General features: G+C 25.0%; 1 protein-coding gene across 1 annotated transcript in view; it reads left to right on the top strand.

Moving 5' to 3' along the window:
• Window positions 1-10181, top strand: part of HnRNP-K (Heterogeneous nuclear ribonucleoprotein K) — a 56861-nt gene extending 46680 nt beyond the window's left edge. The window contains exons 7-12 of the mRNA XM_011498593.1: window positions 4143-4271; window positions 4667-4889; window positions 5446-5778; window positions 5938-6179; window positions 6360-6529; window positions 9553-10181. Of these exons, the coding sequence (XP_011496895.1) occupies window positions 4143-4271; window positions 4667-4889; window positions 5446-5778; window positions 5938-6179; window positions 6360-6529; window positions 9553-9583 (1128 nt within the window). The 3' untranslated portion in view covers window positions 9584-10181. The remainder of the gene's footprint in view (window positions 1-4142; window positions 4272-4666; window positions 4890-5445; window positions 5779-5937; window positions 6180-6359; window positions 6530-9552) is intronic.
• The last annotated feature ends 11007 nt before the right edge of the window (window positions 10182-21188 follow it).

A 21188-nucleotide genomic window follows, 5' to 3' on the forward strand; every position in this document is an offset into this window, starting at 1 on the left:
GATTTCACAATTGACCATTCGTGAACAAATCTACAAGTCCCGGCATCTTTGACCAGTGGTAGTATTTCTAATTCGTCGAGTCATGATAACGCGATAATGTTCGATAACTTTTGACAAGCTTTTTCTCTTTCGACTTAGTCTTATTTTGTTCTTTTTTAATAGATCAATACTGTGAGGTAATAAATAAGAATAAATACTAATATTAATAATTTCATTTAATTGAACTTTATGTCATTTTATTAGATTGAATATCAGAATAAGTTTTAAACCCAATTTAAATTACATGTAAAATTATATATATTTGAAATAATGAAACAATAAATAATAATTTCAAATGGAACTCCCATTCTTAAATGATGCGAATTTGATGAGGTAAATTTATAATATAAACAATATCCAGAAGTTCCTCAATATTATGTTTTTATTAATATTTACTTATGTATTATAGTAATCGGTGATTAGGTATTTCACGTATATATGGAAACAAGTAAAGTAAAAAAATGAACGTTTTTCAGTCGTTTATGAATATATATTTCAAACCAAATTATATTTGTAGTAATACTTAGTAAAACATATAATAAAAGACAACAGCATAAATTAAAACTACTAGTCCGATGAAACCGTAAAAAAAATTTGAAGTCCCCTTCTTTGTCTCTTCATATATCCAGTTATCATCATTAACTTGCGCCGATTCTTTTTTACTTTCTTCAATATTCGAGAAACTACCTTCGAATTCGCCAATACAATAACTATCCTTTAATAATTTCGCTTCCTGTAGAAAGATGAAAAACAAAATAAAGTAATTAATTGTGTAAATAATTTCCTATATAATCAAAAAGTTTATGATTTCATGAAAGTCTATATAGTAAAGATAAGATATTTTGTGACTCATAATATATATATATATATATATATATATTGTTTCACCATAAATTATTTATTCACTATTTATTTTTTACAACAGCTATAAAATCGGTTAATAACGGTGCAGCATAAATGGTTCACTCTACAAACTACTATTTATCATTAAAAAGATACGAATAATAATTTAATTTTATAATAAATATCAATTTCTTTATTTCATACATTTACGTTCACATTTAGCTTAAAATCCCATTGCACAAAATAAAAAGAACGAATTTAAAAAGCAAAATGATACAATTTTGTACAATAACATTGATTAAACTTCAAAAATACAATTAAACATACGGCAGCGTAGTAAGCTTACCTCAGAGTGACCAATGTCGTCAAAGCACGTAGTTCCATCTTTGCCAGCGAGGTTGATAAGTACTTCCTCGCCTCCTGGATGTTCTTTTAAAAACTTGGTGAGGTCGTAGACTTTACCATGTAGAACGATCCAAAGGTCATCAATGTTATTATGATTCCTGATTTCCTCAGCTGTGTACTTTTGCGACATTTTTATTTCTTATTCCTGCAATATATCCGAATATTCATGTCTTTCGTTTCAATTTAAATAAAAATATTTTTGTATAGTTCCTTATTGAATTTTAACTTTTTAATTACTCAAATAAACCTTATTTTTTTTAAAAAGAGATTATTTATTTCTATCCATATTTACTTCTATCTTAATAATAAATAAATGATTTTTATTGTTGATCAACATTTATAAAGATTTTAAAAATTATACAATATTCATTCTATAAATAATTTATTGAAAATTCATCGCTTAAAACTATAGATGAATAGTTAATAAAAATTTACTGTTATGTATATTTTACATTTTATTAAATAAATACGATTGTTTTTTTAAAAGTTCTGCGCAATGTCATTATATTAAAATAATTAATTAAATAATGTTTTATTTTAAATTATTAAATTTAAAAAAATTTAAATTATTAAATTAAATAAATAAATAAAAAAGATTTGAATGTTTTAAAAAATTTATTAAATATTATTTTACAGAGAAACAAAAAAAATTATTTATTTTTCTACATTGAAGATCCCACTCATAGAGTTACGCAATACTCAACACTTTGTACAAAGTATGCAGCGTAATTTACTAAATTATTTACGTAATTATCTATTCTAAAACTAACAAAACATTATGCTAAGAAAGTTAAAGCAGTTTAAAAAAAAACACATAATTTTATCTGAATAAACAATACTAAGAATAAGCCATGTCATTTACGGATATTTCGAATTAATATTTAATAGTATAATAACACATAGAGAATTTAGAAAATGCAATAATAAAACATCAAGTATCTATTCCAAATAAATTTCATGATAATACTAATAAATCAAATGTATTTACATTAATTAATAACAATTTATAATAAAATTTACATTTACTTACGTTTTTTTAGTCACTCCTCCTTTCACTTATCAAAAAATTCATTGAGCTATAAATGTTGTCAACTTGTCTACTCTAATAAAATGGAGTCTTTATTTGCCGGTAGTGTACATATATAAGAGAAAAGCGAAAGAAAAATAAGCAAAACACGCCAAGACCCAATGACTTGAATTCTCGACCTTTCATGAAAATTCATAGACTGTCTATTGACTAATATACTTGCTTTAGGTAAAATCATTTGCACAGAATAAGAATAGCGCTTATTGACATTTGTCAATTTACAGAGGTTAATTAATTAATTTTGTCCCCAATACTATATAGAAATTATTATAATAATATCAGTGAATTGTTCAATTAAAATTAAGAAAACCCATTAACGTTCATTCAATATAACGTTCATTTAAACTGTAATTTCTTAATGTTTGACAAGTAATGGCAATGAATAGTAACTTTATGATAATTAGAATTTTAGATTTAAAAAGTCTTAAAGTCAGCTTTAATTACTACTTTAATATAATACAAAAGTATAATACATGTTTAAAGCACTTAGCATAAACATATATTTCTATATGATAGCTATTAAAATACGAAAAACAATTGTTTTAATCCTTGCATTTATAGTTTTCAATTCTCTATGTTCCCCAGGCTTGATTAAATTGTTTTTTACTAAAAAAAAGAAATTCCAAAGATATGTACGTATTTGATTTTTATAAAATAAAAAACTATATATGACAGACTAGATGATCCAATAATTGTGGAATTGAATTTTAACAATTTTTCTAGTTTCATTACCTAAAAACTATGTTATAGTACAGATATGTAAGAAACATTCTGTTCACTTGATATTCTAACTACATCATTGTATATAAAAGAGAATCAAAAAATGTTCAAGGTGCCAATTTTAAAAAATTTATCAAAACCAATTAGAATCTTATCTTTAAATTAATTTGAATATAAATTATAGACATATAGGCAGCTTATATTTTTTTTACTTAAATTATTTTGTTAGTACTTTTAATTTTAAGAGAATATATACAAATTTTAATTGCCTTGACATTTTCAAATGCATATATCTGGAATTGTATTATTTATACTTATTATTGTGTGTTTTTAAATATTTTCTGATACTTTTTATTAAACAATTATGAAGTCATTTATTTTTAACTTATATAAAAATACACACAGAAAACAAATATTAATTTTATTACCAGCAAGCGAATCATTCCACAAGATTCTGCATAAAACACATGTTTATCAATCAAGAAAAAATATTAATTTTTGATATTTTGTAATAATACTTGAAAAAGTATTTGTGTTTTATTATAAATATAACATTCTTAAATTGTCAATGTTTTGTATATCTTCCAGAGGTATATTATTTAAATAGTACAGATATTATAATTAAAGAGAAAAACTTTTTTTATTTTTTATTTTTTGACTCAATCAAAAGCCATGATAATCCACATTACTACAAAAAATATACAATATAAGATATATAAAAAAATTAATTTTTTTTTATTGAATGATTATGGCTACATGTTTCTAAATAATAAACTATTAAAATTATGCCAAACGAGCCATTTTAATGATAACTACGAAAGCTGATAACTACGTATATTATATTATAAAATGATTCATGTAACATTTTATGAAATGAAATATTAATCATCTGTATTCACTTGTACTTTACAAGGGCCACGTAATATTTTTATTTAACGATTTTAACGAAGAGTCCAAAACTTTAAAAATGAAATAAATGCTTTAAAGATAAAAGAAAATAAAATCATCGAAACACCAACTTAAGGATTGTTCTTGTTGATTGTTTTAGAAAACCGGCGCCAGAATCAAAATTTATTCAAACTGCTGCCCGCATAGTACCGATCGAATCATCAGCGTTTGTGATAAATCGGAGACTGTCTTGGATTGCATCCGCGAGCTTGTTACTTCCATCAAAACCGTAAGTTCTCCTCCATGTCATTAAAATATTCATTAGTTCAAACTTTCTTTTAATTAAAAGGTTATACTCGATTAAAAAAAATCTTTTAAAATAACAATGCGAATTAGTAGATTATTATTCAATAAGATTCTTTAAATAATTAAATTTTCATTATTATGTTAGCGTCAATAATAAATAAAAAATATTGTTTTCGTCGATGAATTTACGTAACTGTCGGCCGATCGAAATACTTGAAATTTTAATAACTTCGACAAAATGCAGAATCATAAACTCAAGGCTATTCCAGTATTAATAATTATAATAATAGTATTCTAACTCACTTTTTCTATCTGCATATATAATTGAGTCATACTCGTGATTGCCATTCATAAGTGTATCTTAATTTTGAATTGCAGTCACCGCTGAAAGGAGTTAACAATCCATATGACCCACGTAATTATGACGAATTTTACGCCGAAGAATATGGCGGCTATGGTGAGAACGGACAAGCGGGTGTCGGTGCTGGGAGCGGCGGTGGCAAACCCGGAGGCTTCGGTGGACCCGGAGGCCGTGGAGGCAACGTCGGTGGTGGTGGTGGCGGTGGAGGCATGCAACGCGGCCGAGATAATCGAGGCGGTGGTACGTCCAGTTCTTGACACCACGACTTGAACAATAGCAATGATAACTCCCCTCTGCCTGGCTTGCTGATTCTTCTACCTCAATCGATTAATAGCTTTACTATAATTATGTCAATATGCATTACGTCATACTTCACGTTACGAAAACAAACTAACAAGGAACATTATACAGTGTATCTCAATTAAATTTTGAAATTTAGTTTAGAAAGAATATGAAAATGTAGTGACGATTATTTCAAACAATCAAGTTTTCATAATATTCTAAAAATATTTAATGTTGATATATTGATTTATTATTTGAAATACATGGTTGTAGCTTTAAGTAATGACGTTTAGTATGTCAAATCAATTTACTTGTTACTCCAATTTTTCAACATAGAATTTTATATTATATTATCTCGAAATATTAATCGTATGAAATTAACGTTTAAACTTTTTATTTGGCATAATATTTTTAACAAATTAAGGTATACAATTCTTCCAAAATCTGTCTCTAATCCAATAAGATTTATCTGCAAACTGACCTGAAATTAAAGGAACGGAAATTTTGATTGTAGGACCAGACATGAACCGTGGTGGATTCCCGACAATGAGTGGTGGCCGCGGAGGCGGTGGAGGTGGGCGCGGTGGAATGTCTGGCCCCGATCGCGGCTTCGGCGGCGGTAACGCGCGAGGTGGTGCTGGTGGAGGCGGTACTGGCAACTTTGGCGGAGATCGTGGTGGTAACGGCGGCGGCGGTGGTGGCGGCGTTGGTGGCGGTGGTGGCGGCGGTGGCGGTGGCGGCTTCAACGGCAACCGTGGCGGTCCGCCTTTCTCGGGCGGCGGCGGCGGTGGTGGTGGCAGCGGCGGCGGCGGTAGCGGAAGTGGTGGCGCAGGTGGAAACTATAATGGTAAAATTGTGCATTATTTATTCGCGAGTGCGCTAATCTTTATCCTTGTCGTGTGCAAGACTTGTTTAATTATAAAAAATAACCAAACAACGACTTGTCACATAGTAATTGTATTTAAAAAAAAAGAAAGAAAAAAAATTTATTCAATGATTCATTTAGTTGATACAGAGGGCGGTGTCACCCCAGAGCCCAGCAATCGAGCTGAACTGATTGAATGGTTTATAGGTAACGGATGGGGTGGCAGCATGCAAGGCGGCAGCAATGTGGCGAACGGTCTGGGGGGTGGCAGTGGAAACGCCGGCCTGGGCAATACGCCCATGGGCGGTGGAAACAACGCCACTAATCAGGGAACTGGCGTCGGTGGAAACATAACGAGTACCCAAGTTACCATCCCCAAAGATGTAAGTTTGATTTTTATTACCGGGATATTTCAGAGAAAGTTAAACAAAATCTTTCTAAATACAAATTTTAACTTATATTCAATCTTTGTATTGACATGGCTTTTATATTTACTTTTTGTAAAACATAAAGGCTAACAGATAAGCAAGAAAAATAACAATACAGCATTTTTTCTTTTGTAGCTTGCTGGAGCCATTATAGGAAAAGGGGGGGCACGGATTCGCAAAATCAGATCGGACAGCGGGGCTGGTATAACTATAGACTTGCCTCTACCTGGTAGCAATGACCGCATTATCACCATCACCGGTATGCCCAATCAGATACAAATGGCTCAGTTCCTTTTACAACAAAGGTAAATAAACATACATTGTCACGTTTATATATTTGTTTTTTTTTAATTACTATAGTTATTTTTACTGTCGTTACTCAACTTTTGCAATGATACTATTATCCAGCGGTTCTGCAAACTTTACACAATTTCCTTATGCAAATTAGTCTTATTAATGGCATATATAACTCTGGGTACAGTTAGTGTACCAAATCTACTTACTTTTTTCATTGTTTATTTTATAATTTTCTTTACAACTAATACAAATTCAATTTTTCTGAAATTTTAAAAATGAATTTGTGAATGAATCTTTAAAAAAATTATAAATAAAGCTATATAATTAATTTATTTTAATAATGAAGTGCTCATTTAATAAACCAGTGATTAACATTTACCCATTCGTCAATTTAACCATTAACTTTATACGATTAAAACATGTCTTTGTATTAACAATCACTCAACTTCAAAATTTTGAAAAGGGAAATTATAATTAGCATTGAGAACTTAAATATAAGAATAGTGGTGAAATTTTACTCGACATGGACATATAATTAATTCACAATACGTACAATATAGACAAGTGCAATAAATAGATATCCATTCTATAAAATATTATGACTTAACATAATATCTTCACGTTTATTTCTGAAGACAAATTGGAAGCCACAAACATTGCCTCAATACTCATTTGATTCAACTACTGAAGTTGCTAACAGTATGATATATATAGTAGTGAAGTTGTTAATATTGATAACAGTACATGTTACAGCATAAGTATTGTAAATTTATGTCAATAAAGGGACGAATATTGTATTGTTTGCGCACACGCATATGCGTATGTAACAGGAAATAATAAAAATTGAAATTTGGACAAATTTTAATACTATCCTTTATGTAAGCGTATATATATATATATATATATAATATAAAATTAAATTTTTATTATTTCCTTTTTTTGATATAGTATAAGATTCAATAACAAGGGATTTTTTAACATTACTACTTATTTGAAAAAAAATATTGTCAAACTTATTTATTACTAATACAATGTCAAAAATTCAAATACGCAAACTTCATAATACGTTTTATTAATCAGTGATACTTATTAAATTACTTGCAGGAATTAATAATTTCATTTTTAAATTAATTCTCTACTGTAATATATTGACATAACAATTAAATATATCTCGTATTGAATCGAATTAATTAATATTTATATTTAGCTTACGTAGCTAAAAATGTGGCAACAAGTTACCAAAAATTTTTTTTAAAGAATGTAGGTTAATGTAATTAAATATTTGATAATTTAATTTCAATATGATTGTATGTAAATTAATAATTTCAAATAAAAATCAACTTCTTACGGCGACATTAATTTATAAATGGATAAATGCAAATTATAATGATAGATAATGTGTAAAATATAATCTTATACAAATATAATCTTATAATATATATTATATAATAATATATAAAGTAAATAAAATTTACTTAGTAAAGCTTAATAAAGATTTCATTAACTATTTTTGGACTGCATTAATGTGTAATGACAAATATAATATAAATAATAAATATGCATAATATTTTACCTTCATATCGAATAATAAAAAGTTATTTCAAATACTCCATTAAGTAGTAATATTGTTTACTTAATAGTACCTAATAGTAATATTGTGTAGTAGCAAAATGTTACTTTGTCATAGCGATCTTAAAATTTATATAAAATAGGGATTGTTACATTTGCTACATTAATATTTAAAGTTTATTAATCCGTTTTAATTACAAACTTATTAAATTGTAAAATATTAAGAAATGTTATTAAAAAATAAATAACATACTAAATTGTTCCGAGTTTAATATTAATAACTTTATAATGATTATATGTATACAAGTACATGATTATGAATGCACTAATTGTTATATTTTTATTTTGTATATTTACACGTCACTATATATTTTCACGGAACTAAATACTTTTATACGAATAAAAATATTTGAAAAAGAATAATAACAATTGTTATATGTGTTAACATAAGCTGTTTGAGTGACAACTGCAAAATAATCTTGCTTTGAATCATACGTATTACAAATTAAATAAGTTACAAAATATCTTATATCCTTTTATGTATACTAACGAAAAATGTTAAATGAAAGTCTAAGGCCCTTTTATTATTTTAAAAGATTAAAATTGACAAACATTAAAATTTTAATTACTTATACAAAATTATATCGATAATTCGCCTTTGCCTTTCATTCATGAAATTCATTTATTCGTACTAACATTTTAATAAAAATACTAACTGCTTGTATAAAAAATGTTGCGAGCGAAGAAAAAATAGAAAGCAAAAGAAGAAAAAGATACTTCTTCTTCTACTGACTTCTTGTCCTAGAGTTCGTCGAAGCGATAAAAAGTCCAATAATTGAGCGTCGTTGTATGGAAGACTAGTGATTTTGTTGTTCTATTTGAGGTGTAACAAGGAATCACTAATCATCCTACAAAGTAGCTCATAATCGTCATGTACTACCATGCCTACTACCAGCCCTGCTTGTCTCGGATAAACTAACCAACAACGTGTCTATTAAAAACCATCATCGAAATTCATCACTAATAATGCTAATTCGCTAATGATTTTTTCTATTACATTCTATTAACTTTAAAAAATAATATTTATATTTTTATTGATAGATATAAGCTCTTTGTAAATAATTAATCGCAAGAAAAGTAATTAATCATTATAAACGTTACAAAAGTAAATGTAGAAGAAATATTATAATAAGATTCAAAATTATTAAAAATTTGAAATATCTGTTTGTGCATAGTCTTATTTCATGTATAAAAAATAATGCAATTTTCCTTAAAAGTGAACTATTAGTGTGCTGGAAATTTAGTGATAATCGAGTAATATTTATTTCTTATTAGATACATATTTATTCAGGGACAATAAATATTTCATATATTAAAATTAGACAATTAAAAAGTTTAATACATAATCATATATAAATAACTAAAATTTGAAATAATTTTAATTATGGTTTTTCTTTTACAGTGTACACGAAAATGCTGAAATTCCTTACTAATTATCACAGAAGCGAATAAAAAGGGGGAGCCAAAGATGCGTTTGCAATTTTTTTAATTTTTTTTTTTAAGGAAACTATACCTTGGATTAACAAGCGCTAATAAAACTAAAGAAAGTGGATCAACAACAAAAATATTCACACTGAATAACCAATTCGAAGTGGATACAGACATTGTGACGCATATGTAATGTGGATGGCATCGTATGAATCGTCCTTAGAAAAAAATAATAATAATGGAAAAAGGGAACATATTTTTTCAATAATTGAAAATTACACGCATCATTAGGTTTAGATATTTAAGGCGATCGGCGATCTATCCCCTTCTCCTTCATTTTTTATTTTTTCAAATCGTTCGATGCAACGAATGGTTTCAAAACATTGTTTAGGTAACGTAAGTCTCGTCTACCTATTCGGATAACTAATTGATATAACTTTACTCTTTTAATTTTAATATATTTTTCGTATATAAGTGTTACTAATGAATAACAAATAAAAACTTCCAGTGTTAAGTATCAACCTTTTTATATGTGACAAGTAAGCGTCCATGTATGAATAATCAATATTAACTATAGAAAAGAAATTTTGTAAATTATGGTTCCTTTATAAATTAATTGATTATTTAAGTAATTTTGTTTATTCCCTTGTACATTGATACCTTCGATAAAATTATAAATTATGTAAATACTATGAAATATGAAAAGGAGACATGCTTATATAGATAAATTTTGAAACCACTCGATACTTTAATGCATCTTGTGATTTCCTCTTGCTATCTTTGATAAAGAGGAAGTGCACAAAAATATTTGCGCATGATGACATGAATCTGCTCATAATATATATATCTTTTACAGAAAAAAAGGGTTTGAAAAAACTATTTCGTAAGAAAATGCCCAAAAATACCATTTATGAATATTTGTTTTGCGCAAAAAAAAAAATTTAAGAAATAAAGAAAACGGAAAGAGAGAGAAAAGAAAGAGAGCGTTGCAAAATCTTTGTAAATAAGCAATAAAGCGGCCCTTTCTTTCGTGTTTTACAACCATCAACATTTTGACTGCTGACTGCGCCTGTGTGCAGCTTCATTTTATTATTAAGATTTAATAATTATTAATAATAAATAGTTAGCAGAATATAACCCTTCCCCGTCTCTTGGAATGGGATTCGCCACAATTACCTGTTTTGCCGAGCTCTTCTTTATTATTGTTTTGATGGTTTTATTTTTTTTATTATGTTTTTTTATTATTATTAATTCACAGTATAAATGTGAAATTATTAGTTTCATCTCAAAATCATCAAAACAACATTAGATGTTTAAAAATAAATGATATAGTGTCAGTGACAGTGAAGCAGGAACGTATGGAAATCCTTGAAGCAATTACACCAGAAATAAAGACCTTCTATTTGTAGGGTTATATTAAACATTATTAGTATAGTAAGAGGCGCTGATAAAAAAAGAATAATACACAAGAAATTAATCTATTATCAATTTTATGGAAAGATAAAATGTGTAATAAATTAAATAAGAAAATACAAATTCTCCGTGTAAGCTATCACACTAATTCAAAATAAATCGACAAAACATCTAATAAATATAGATGAAAATGAAAAAATATATATTTCAACGTGTATACATCTTGAAACGCGTCGTTTTAATATAGCATTTATATCAATTATTCTTTTTTCATTTTTGTTTCTCGCAATCAAAAAAGAAAGAAATTCATTTCTTTAAACCGGCGAGGGTACCCTTTTTATATATGTAATAATTATAAAAAGAAACTAAAAAAAACGCCAGAATTAAGCAGCGACTATAGTTAACATGTTCTAAAAAGTATGAATAAATAAGCCCCCCACTTCCCACCCAAAATAATTGTCATATATTTATACATATATGTCGTATGCCTCCCTCCTCGAAACAAATACTTCGGAAACAATCCATTTATAAATGACTTATTATGTAAACTCAGGGCGAACGTAAGGGCATTTTTTCCGTAAAATAACTAAGCGACAAAATAATTTTAGTTCGTGACTTTTGTTTTATGTATTACTCTTCAATTTTTTATTACTATTACTATTATTCTTATTATTATTATTATTAAATATTATTATTATTATTATTGTTATTTTTAGTAAAAAAAATCTCGAAAACACTCAGTTGCACATCCACTTACGATTTTTTGTTTCATTCATTAGAAAATAGACGCCTGCATTAACATACTTATTTTTGTACTGTTCACTAAATTAGGTCGTTCAATGGGCAACAATAATCTTAATAAAAATTAATTATCTAAAGAACTACAAATTAAAGCGTAAAATAAAAAAAGTAACATTTTGTAAGAAGTCGAGTTATATCGTGTGATTGGATGATACAAACGAGAGAAAATAAAGACAAAGTATGAGATGAACGAAAGCGCGTGAGTGTACGAGAAATTATTATGTAGAAAGATCTGCGTAAAAATCATAAAAAGCAATGGGAGGGAGGAGTTTTTTAGGATGATGGCTATAAAAGATGGACATTATCTTGTAATACATTTGTGTAATATAAGATATACTGTTTACAATTAATTTGTATTGAATAATTTTTATTTGTGAAATAAACTTAGTACAAACGACTCTAAATTTTGGGTTGATACTATTTTGTTTTACCTATTACTCAATCTCCTTAGTCCTAAAATTTTTATGAATATGTTTATTCTTTACCTACGAACGTATTGATTTTTAAATGATTAATGTATTAATATTTAAATAATAATTTTTTAAAGATATATAAATGTAAAAATTATAAATATTTCGTTTAATTAAAAACGAAAATTATAATAATTTGTATGATTTATATATACATATGATTTAAAATCACTTTATTTTATTTTAAATAAATCTATAGTTTTAGAAATTTTTGGAAGTTCATATTAATTAATAAAACATTCAAAAAATCTAAAAATGTTCTGACTTTTATTAAATTATGAAAAATAATTCAATTATATGTGTGATTTACAAATGCATTTAAAAATGAAGCAAATCTATGTTTTTGAATTTAATGACAAGATAATTCAATATATATATTCTTTCTTCACATTAAGTTTTTAATAAGATTAACAAAATTATTTATTTACAATGATTATATGTAGTTGAAAAATATATATATAATGTGCACCTTGATCTTAATGTATTGAATATTAGAATTGTTTCTATAATTCTATAATTCGCATTTTATTTCATTACATATATTTATAATATCAAACAATCCTAGATAATTAAGAATAATAGCATGATGTGAAAATTTAATAATGAAACAATTACATTTTTAATTATAATGAAAGTAATGCCTAATCCTTAATATGTATTTTAATATAAATACTTTTGTTATCCCTTAGCTAATATAGAAAGCTACAACTTACATAAATATAAACAAAGTTAATTCTTACATAAAATGAAAGATTGAATTTTATTTTAGAACTACTTGTCAAACCTGACATTCGATTACAAGTAGATTTATCTTCGGCTGTAAAATATCGAACACGGATGTCGTACCAAATAGTTTTGATAGTCAAATACAAACTTAACCTCAAATAATTGTCCCGATATAACTTTATGTACGCATTGAAAGAAACTATTAGGTAGTCAGATATGCGAGGATCCGTGGATTCATTAATCCATTTCTTTTTCTTTGTCCTATCAATTTCTTTATCCCTCTTTGGCTCAGTTTTATCCGTAGAGAATAAATCCCTGAATGGTCTTAATCATTTAACGCCTTGCCATAAATTGTCAAATAAAAGTAAAAAATAATTACGTTAGGCAAATTTACTGCGCGTTCTAAGAATCTGATTTCTCTGGATAAACAATTACATTTATTTGACAATCGTCAAACGCCGCCACTTTCATGGTTTTTCACAACTTCTTTATTGTTCTCGACACCACTGCGAATGAAACAGTCAACACCAATAAATCGAATGTTTTTTTAACGTCATATCATTGTATTCAACACTATAATTTGTACTTATAGGAGCCGGATACAAACGTACTCCATTGTACTCAAAATCTTCTGAGATGTTCAACTGTCAATTTTGCACTCTAGTTTTGCATGCATAAAAAATCGAGAGGATGTGAAATTTATATTTATTTTCCACTTTTCTTTCCCTTCTTCGTTATCGCTTGTTTATTTGGAACGATGAACACTAGGTTACTTTCGTAAACTTTGAAATACTGTTTTTGTTCATTTAATCTGTACACAGTTTTTGTTCTCATTAATTTTGTAAAGACGATTTAAGATTTTATCAGTTGTACATAATGGTACCATTGAAAGCAAGTTTATAAATAAGATGCTAGATGATTGCTAAAACGCATTTGAATTATTTGAAATTAATCAACTTTAGATTGTTTTATTATTTAACTAAATTAACAATAAAATATATTCTGGTTTTTTAACTGAGCAAATTTCAAATTAAAAACCAAAATAGGTCAAGTACAGTTAACTTAATTGCTTTAATTTTTTAATGTAATTAAACATGCTTACATATGCAATGTGAATGAAACAGGGAGGGACAGAAAAAGAATTTTTTTTTAAATAGTTTATATGTTATAATTTAAAACCCTAATTGCTCTACGATCTCAAAAGAATCTCGGATTAATAGAAAAATTAGTGACTTAATTGAAAAACGCACCTAGTCATGAAAATCGTATTTTTATATTTCTATTCATTTTATACTTATATCGAGATGCTGAAAATTAATTAATATGTATTTATTTACACGTAAAATATTTTAATTTGTATATTTACATTTAATAGCATACAATATTAACAACACATATCAAATATAACAAAATTGGATTATAAATATGGAGTAACGGGAAAAAAATCAAAACGATTAAATCATGAAATTTCTTGAAATTTAATTTAATATCACAAAATTTAAATAACTATAATATTTCAAAATTGTTTTAATTTATTGCACTCCTTACTATTGTTTTAAAAAATTAACTTTAATTAACAAATTAAATTACTGAATAGACTATTTATCTATTATACATAATTGAGATTTTGTATTTCATGTAATCTGTAAAAATTGATTGATAACTATTATACAGTTAAATCTTCGCTACAATGTCTAATCACCATAAGGTTTGAATAGACTACGATTAAATAAAAAAGACTTATTTTTAAACATTGGATTAATAGTTTAATATAAATTAATAAATAATAATACTTCTTGACTGATTTCAAGAAGCTTCAACTGAATGAATATTAAGCTATTTATTCTGTACATTGTGTTGCTAATTTTTCAGGACTATAGTTACATATTTTACAATAATAAGATTAAATATATGGTGCTACTGCATACAAAATTAATATTATATTAAATTTTAAAATTATATGAGAGCTTAATTAAAAACTTTGAATGTGAAACTTTGCATACATTGAAATATTCTGTTTCCAAATAGTAAATATGAAATCTTATAATATTCAATTTCATATTAAATTTCATACTTTATAATTGTATACGTACATTATGTTCAATTTTTTATACAATTAAATAATTTACTAACCTTGAAAAATTATTCAAATCGGTGTTCAAAAGTTGATAGATTCCGGTACTCTCTTTTGAATTTTCTTATAATAGATATATACCCACGATTCGTGCAATAACTAAGTATATTTATATTTTCTAATATATACTAAATTTTCTGTCCTATTCTTTTTCAATAAGGGTGGTTAAATAATTATCGTAAACTGAACATTACGTTGCAATGATATAGTCTAATATTTCAAACATTCTCAAATCGGACATTTCATTTGCATAAGAATTCTTTTTGAATGTAGTCTAACCTTGTAACATAAATATGAAAAAAGTTTATCACAAACGATCGATTGCATCGAATCTGTACTTACTTTTTTGTTTATTATTTTATCTGTACCTGCGTTTTTAACCCTGATCTATAAAATATATAAATGAAAATAATATTAAGAAATTTTATATTAAAAAAGTACAAATTATTGCATATACTTGTATTTTTATAGATATTGTTTTTATTACTATATCATTTTAATAAAATATTAAAATTCACTTATATTTTATTTATAAAAAGTATTATTAAATAATTACATAAATAAAAGAAGTTCTATAAATTATAATTATTAAAATAAGCATCCATAAATGTGTAAATATTTTTAGTTGCAGATTTAACTGTCACTGTAACATTCCATATCTTTTATAAAATAAAAGAATTGTTATGTTTCAAACTCATTTAATTCAGCTACATAATTTCATACATAATTTAAAAAAAAATCCTTATTCAAACACTTAGTTTTTATATGATTTTTTTATTTTCTTGATATGAATTTCAAGTAATAAAAATCAAATATTTATTATTCATAAAGCACTAATAATAGTATGGAAGTCGAAGTTGTTACTGCTAATACAAAAAATTGCTCTTAATATTTACTTCTATAAACATTCTAATAGAAAAATATATTTAAAAAATAAATGATACTATCAATACTGTATAAACAATAGAAGATTGTAGTTCATAAATAATTTGAAATATTACGTCTACATGTTCCTGAATTATAAACAAACCTTTAGGTACTAAGAATATTCTGCTACACTGTTCGCAGAAAATCGATTATTTATCTTGAAAATATTTCCTCAATTTATCAAGATTATGATTGTTCCGTTAACCATCATTTATCATTGAGATAAACAAAAATCAATTTTTATGAATAAAAAGTATATATAGTTTACAAAAAGATATAGAATGCTTTAATAAACGTTATTACGAAATAAATAATTTTTACTTTAAGCATTTGAGCATATGACCGAAAAGCAGTGTCTGGAAAAATAAAATCAAGCGACTTTTTATAATATATTTATACTTTCATTGTGTATACCAAAAGTGAACTAATTTTAAAATTTATAATAAATGTGAATTGACAAATAATTCTTGTAGCTTATTAAAGTTGCTTAGAAAATTATGTATGATTATTGTTATCGAAGCTTTAGCATTGGCAGTGTATTTATACTCATATATAGTTAAAAACGTTAATTGTATTATTAATAAATCTAAGGAATACATATAAATTTTAAATATTAAGATTAAAACAATATAATAGATCATCTCAATTTTTCTTATCAATAAGCATAATGTTAACACGATGTAATTGGTCGAAATATTAATTACATTTTCAAAATTTTAAATGTATAATTGCTACTATTTTATAATATAATTTTTTAAGCTATATTTTATACAGCATAGTTGAAATATTGTAAAAACTAAAATCAATAAGAAGTTATGCTTTAAATATTATTAAAAATTTGATTAAATTTAATACTCTTTAATATTCTTTAATTTATTACTCTTTTATAAATATTTTAATAATCTCTATATATTAAATTTGAATTTATTGTAATTTTCAAGTTAATCACTTTAAACATATTTATAGATATGCTTATTTATGAAAGAATTTCTAATCATTGGACGTCATTGTCTAATCAAAAAGATGTTGAATTCTTACAAAAATATGCAGAATTTAGTCAAATACTCATTCTTGGTTACGCAAGTAGTAAAATATTTATTTTAATATATTGATCGGTAACTATTTTTAGCATTTAATTAAAATTATAAGTTTAATAGCGAAAATGAAACATTATTATTCATTATTGTATTATAATAGTACATTTTTTTTATTGCTACTTAATGAAAATTTTATTATATATTACATTTAGTAATTTTCATTTAATTTCGTCTTTATGTACAACTTATTTGTTTTTATCAGTATTAATTATATTGATCAATTGCTTATAAAAGTAGTAAAAGCAGTTTGTAATATACTATTAAATAAATTTACAAAATATTAATAATAAAAAATATATTAAATTAAAAATATATATAAATCTTAGCCAATTGTAATAAAAAATAGAAAATGGTATACTATATTCAAAGAAACTGTTAAAAAATTAATCTTATTTACTCATATAAATGAATTATAGTTTCTACGATTATTTTATATAATTAATACGATTATTTTTTATTTATTAAAATACAAAATCTTAATAAAAAAAATTCTATATTGATCATTTTTATGACTTTTAGAGCTGTAAATAAGAATAAATTATAAATTAAATTATTAAGATCAGTTAAAATAAAATTACAGAAGATTATTGCAAGACAATTTTCAATTATTGACTCTGATTTATTGAAGTTTTATGACTGTTGTTTTGTTTTGTGCTTCAATATGTATTAATATAAGATTTTAATTAATATATAAGGGTCAAAATGACGAAAGTTTACTGCATATTTATATCAATATAATTTTTCTTCGAATTTTAAGATCACCTTGATTTATTTAAGTTGGAAATAGCTTTTGAAACATTATTTATGACGAGCTATAAAAAATATTAATTTATTTCAGTAAGTTTTTTGCGTATTTATAAACGTATATTATATTTTAAAATGTTGCCATAACAAACTTATAATAAATAATATGTAAAAGGAAAAAATGAATTCATGTCGATATAAAAGGAGGGAAATTAAATACAACGATAACTAGATAAACGATGTAAAGGAAAATAAAATGTTATTATAATAAATCTAAGTGCTTCTAATGAAATAATGTCAGATAAATATTGCATTAGAAAAGAAATTAATTTAATACATTCAACTCAAAAATGACAAAATATAAAATTTATTGAGTTTACACATATACGTATGCACAGTTAATCAGAAAATATATTATGAAACATAAATAAAAAATAAATGTAGTGTCGAATTAAATTAACATATTAGTAATCAAAAGAAGCGTTTGTGATTGAATATATTATAATGAACTTTTTATTATGTCAGAATTTTCGAAACAGAGAAAATAAAATTAGTTCTTAAAATGCGTAAGTGAATTCATAACACAAAGATATACAATACATTAATAGTTTAAAATATATAAATGTATCGACTGGAAGAATACAAAATATTACTATTTTAAATATAACATTACTATTTATCTATTTATTTATTAACTTATATATATATATATATACATTGAATAATTATTTAACACTATAATATTGTTTAAATATTGTTACTTAAAAACTTTTGCTTTTATAAAATTATTGTTGTTCAAATATCACTAAATTCAATAATGATTATTTGAGCTTGTCGTTTTTACAAATTTTACTCAATGTTGTCGCACCGGTAAATGAGTCGAGACAGTTAATCTTTAGCTGTTATGCTGGATATTTCATCAATGAAAAAAGGTACTATTTTGGGTTGACCCTCCGCGTTTGTTTCGTGATAACCATATCTGTTCAAGTGGTCGTAGGCCTTGACTCCATGTATATTCAGTGCGTTCAGCATTCGAGGGCTTTGTTCTCTATAGTCGGATAATTTAAAAAAAAATTATATTTATTCAAATCACTTCACATATTCAAATCTGAGAGCTATTATTTAGAATTATAAATTATTCTAGTCAATTCAGTATTACTCACATGCTTTCTTTAAATACTTTTAAGTAAAGCTTCACAAATATTTATGACTTAATAATAGTCATAAACGAAGCAATGTAAAATGATGATCTTAAAGAAATTCATAATTTTTATATTATTTACTTAAATTCTTCTATTCTTTGTTAAAAGTGCGTAGAATAAAATACTTTAATTTAATTTGAAGAATTTATTTTAAAAACATTTTATTGTAATACTTAAATAACAATAGCATAAGTATAACTTTATTACCAGTTTGCTTAATCTGTGGCATATCATCAAAATAATAATATAACTTTGAAAAATCTTATTCAACAATTTCCTTGATATGCTTACTATAACTTTCTTCAATCAGTATTATTTTTAAATAAATTTAAAAAATTCATATCAAACACATAAAATAAACGTATGAAATCAGTGAAATAGAAAATAAAAAAGAAAGAAGAAAGAATAACAATATCTTGTTGTTTGAATACCTTCAATTTTATTAGACTCAATTGATTGTAAAGGTAAATCTTTAAGATACATCATTTAAAAAGAAGACAACACAGATTTCAAAAGAACTAAGAAATGTATTATAAAATGAAGTATTAAATAATATAAGAATTCAAATAGAAGTAAAAATAAAAAAAATATGATAAATAACTGTACAGTTAAATGAAAATAATTGAATTTAAAGATTTACATAAAATTTAATTTTTCAAATACAAAAAAACCGTTTCATTGAAAAAATACTCTGATAGGATTAAAAATTTAAATAAGAACTATAAAAATTTTGTGTTACTCAAATAAATAATTAATTTATGTATTGGAAAACATGAGAGGGTAATTTTATGAAATTAATTAACAGTCAACACAGTCTTAAAAATATTTGCTTTAATTGTTTGTTGAAAAAAAAACAAGGATGCTCATTGTTTATTGGAAAACTTTAGATATATAAAACAGTATATTCTTTATATTATTAATTTCTTTAAACTAATGTAATTTCAAAATTTCGATTTCAGTAGTACATTACATTAAAAAATACAAATAATAATACATTGAAGATTACCAGGCAGTGTATTCATTTCAGTTTTTACAAGATTTTTCATATCAATTCTAGAAATTTATTTATTATTTTTTATAACATTCTAAAGTTAATTCTAAATTCTAAAGTTAATTGCGCTATCTATAAAATTACTAAACAATACGTTATTAAATTCATCATCAAATTAATTTAAAAAATCGTAAGCTAATATTTAAGTACGCTGTGAGATCTATTAAAATTTCAGTGAAATATTCTTATTATTTCAATTTTAATTCAAACTTGTAATCGTAAAATTGGAAATTAAATTTTCTTATTAAATATTTTTGTTTTTGATTCTTGTGTTACAAAACTACGCTAGTTTAAACAGTTGAAGTTGTGTTCATTTTCCAGAGAACATATATTAAAAGCTGCTAAATTAGCTTTAAATAATAAATTTACTATGAATGAAAAAAGAAAAGATGGAAGAGTCTAAATGAACATGTGAAATATCTTTAGACGAAGAAGTTATACAGTTTACTATAATGCTTCTAAAATAGAATATTATGTACGACAATAATTATCAGAAAATAATTGAAAGGCAATTATTAAATATTTGTATCATGAGAGAAAGTTTATTAGTTTAAAAAAGCTTTTAATTTGTTATAACAATATATTTATTATTGTTTCAATTGAAGTTGCTAAAATACAATCCAAACGTAATAAATAATTGAAACATTTTATTAATAATTTTAATTTTAATTAATAATTTTAAGTTTTCTAAAATTATGTACAAATGTTATTCGACTGCTATTATTATGATCCTAATGAAATTAAAGAAATTAATTTACTTATATTTATATATTTTAGCAAGCACATTTATATTCTTTTTATGTTGTTAAGCACCTTCCGTTGACTACGTTAAATATTAAAAAAGATAACTGAATACAAGTAATTAGAATTTGCTTCCTAATTATTGGATATATGTCTGAAAGTATATGATTTTCTGGCTCGAACTACCATGTTCGATAGTTCAATTTAATTTGTCGCCTACCTCAGCGAGTGCTTAGGTAAGGACTTAAGTGGAAGGGCTGTAGAGATATACAGTGTTTGCAGCCTGAGTTGAATTCACTTCTCA

This window comes from Ceratosolen solmsi, unplaced genomic scaffold (genome assembly GCF_000503995.2).
Source record: "Ceratosolen solmsi marchali unplaced genomic scaffold, CerSol_1.0 scaffold30, whole genome shotgun sequence".
NCBI lineage: Eukaryota > Metazoa > Arthropoda > Insecta > Hymenoptera > Agaonidae > Ceratosolen > Ceratosolen solmsi.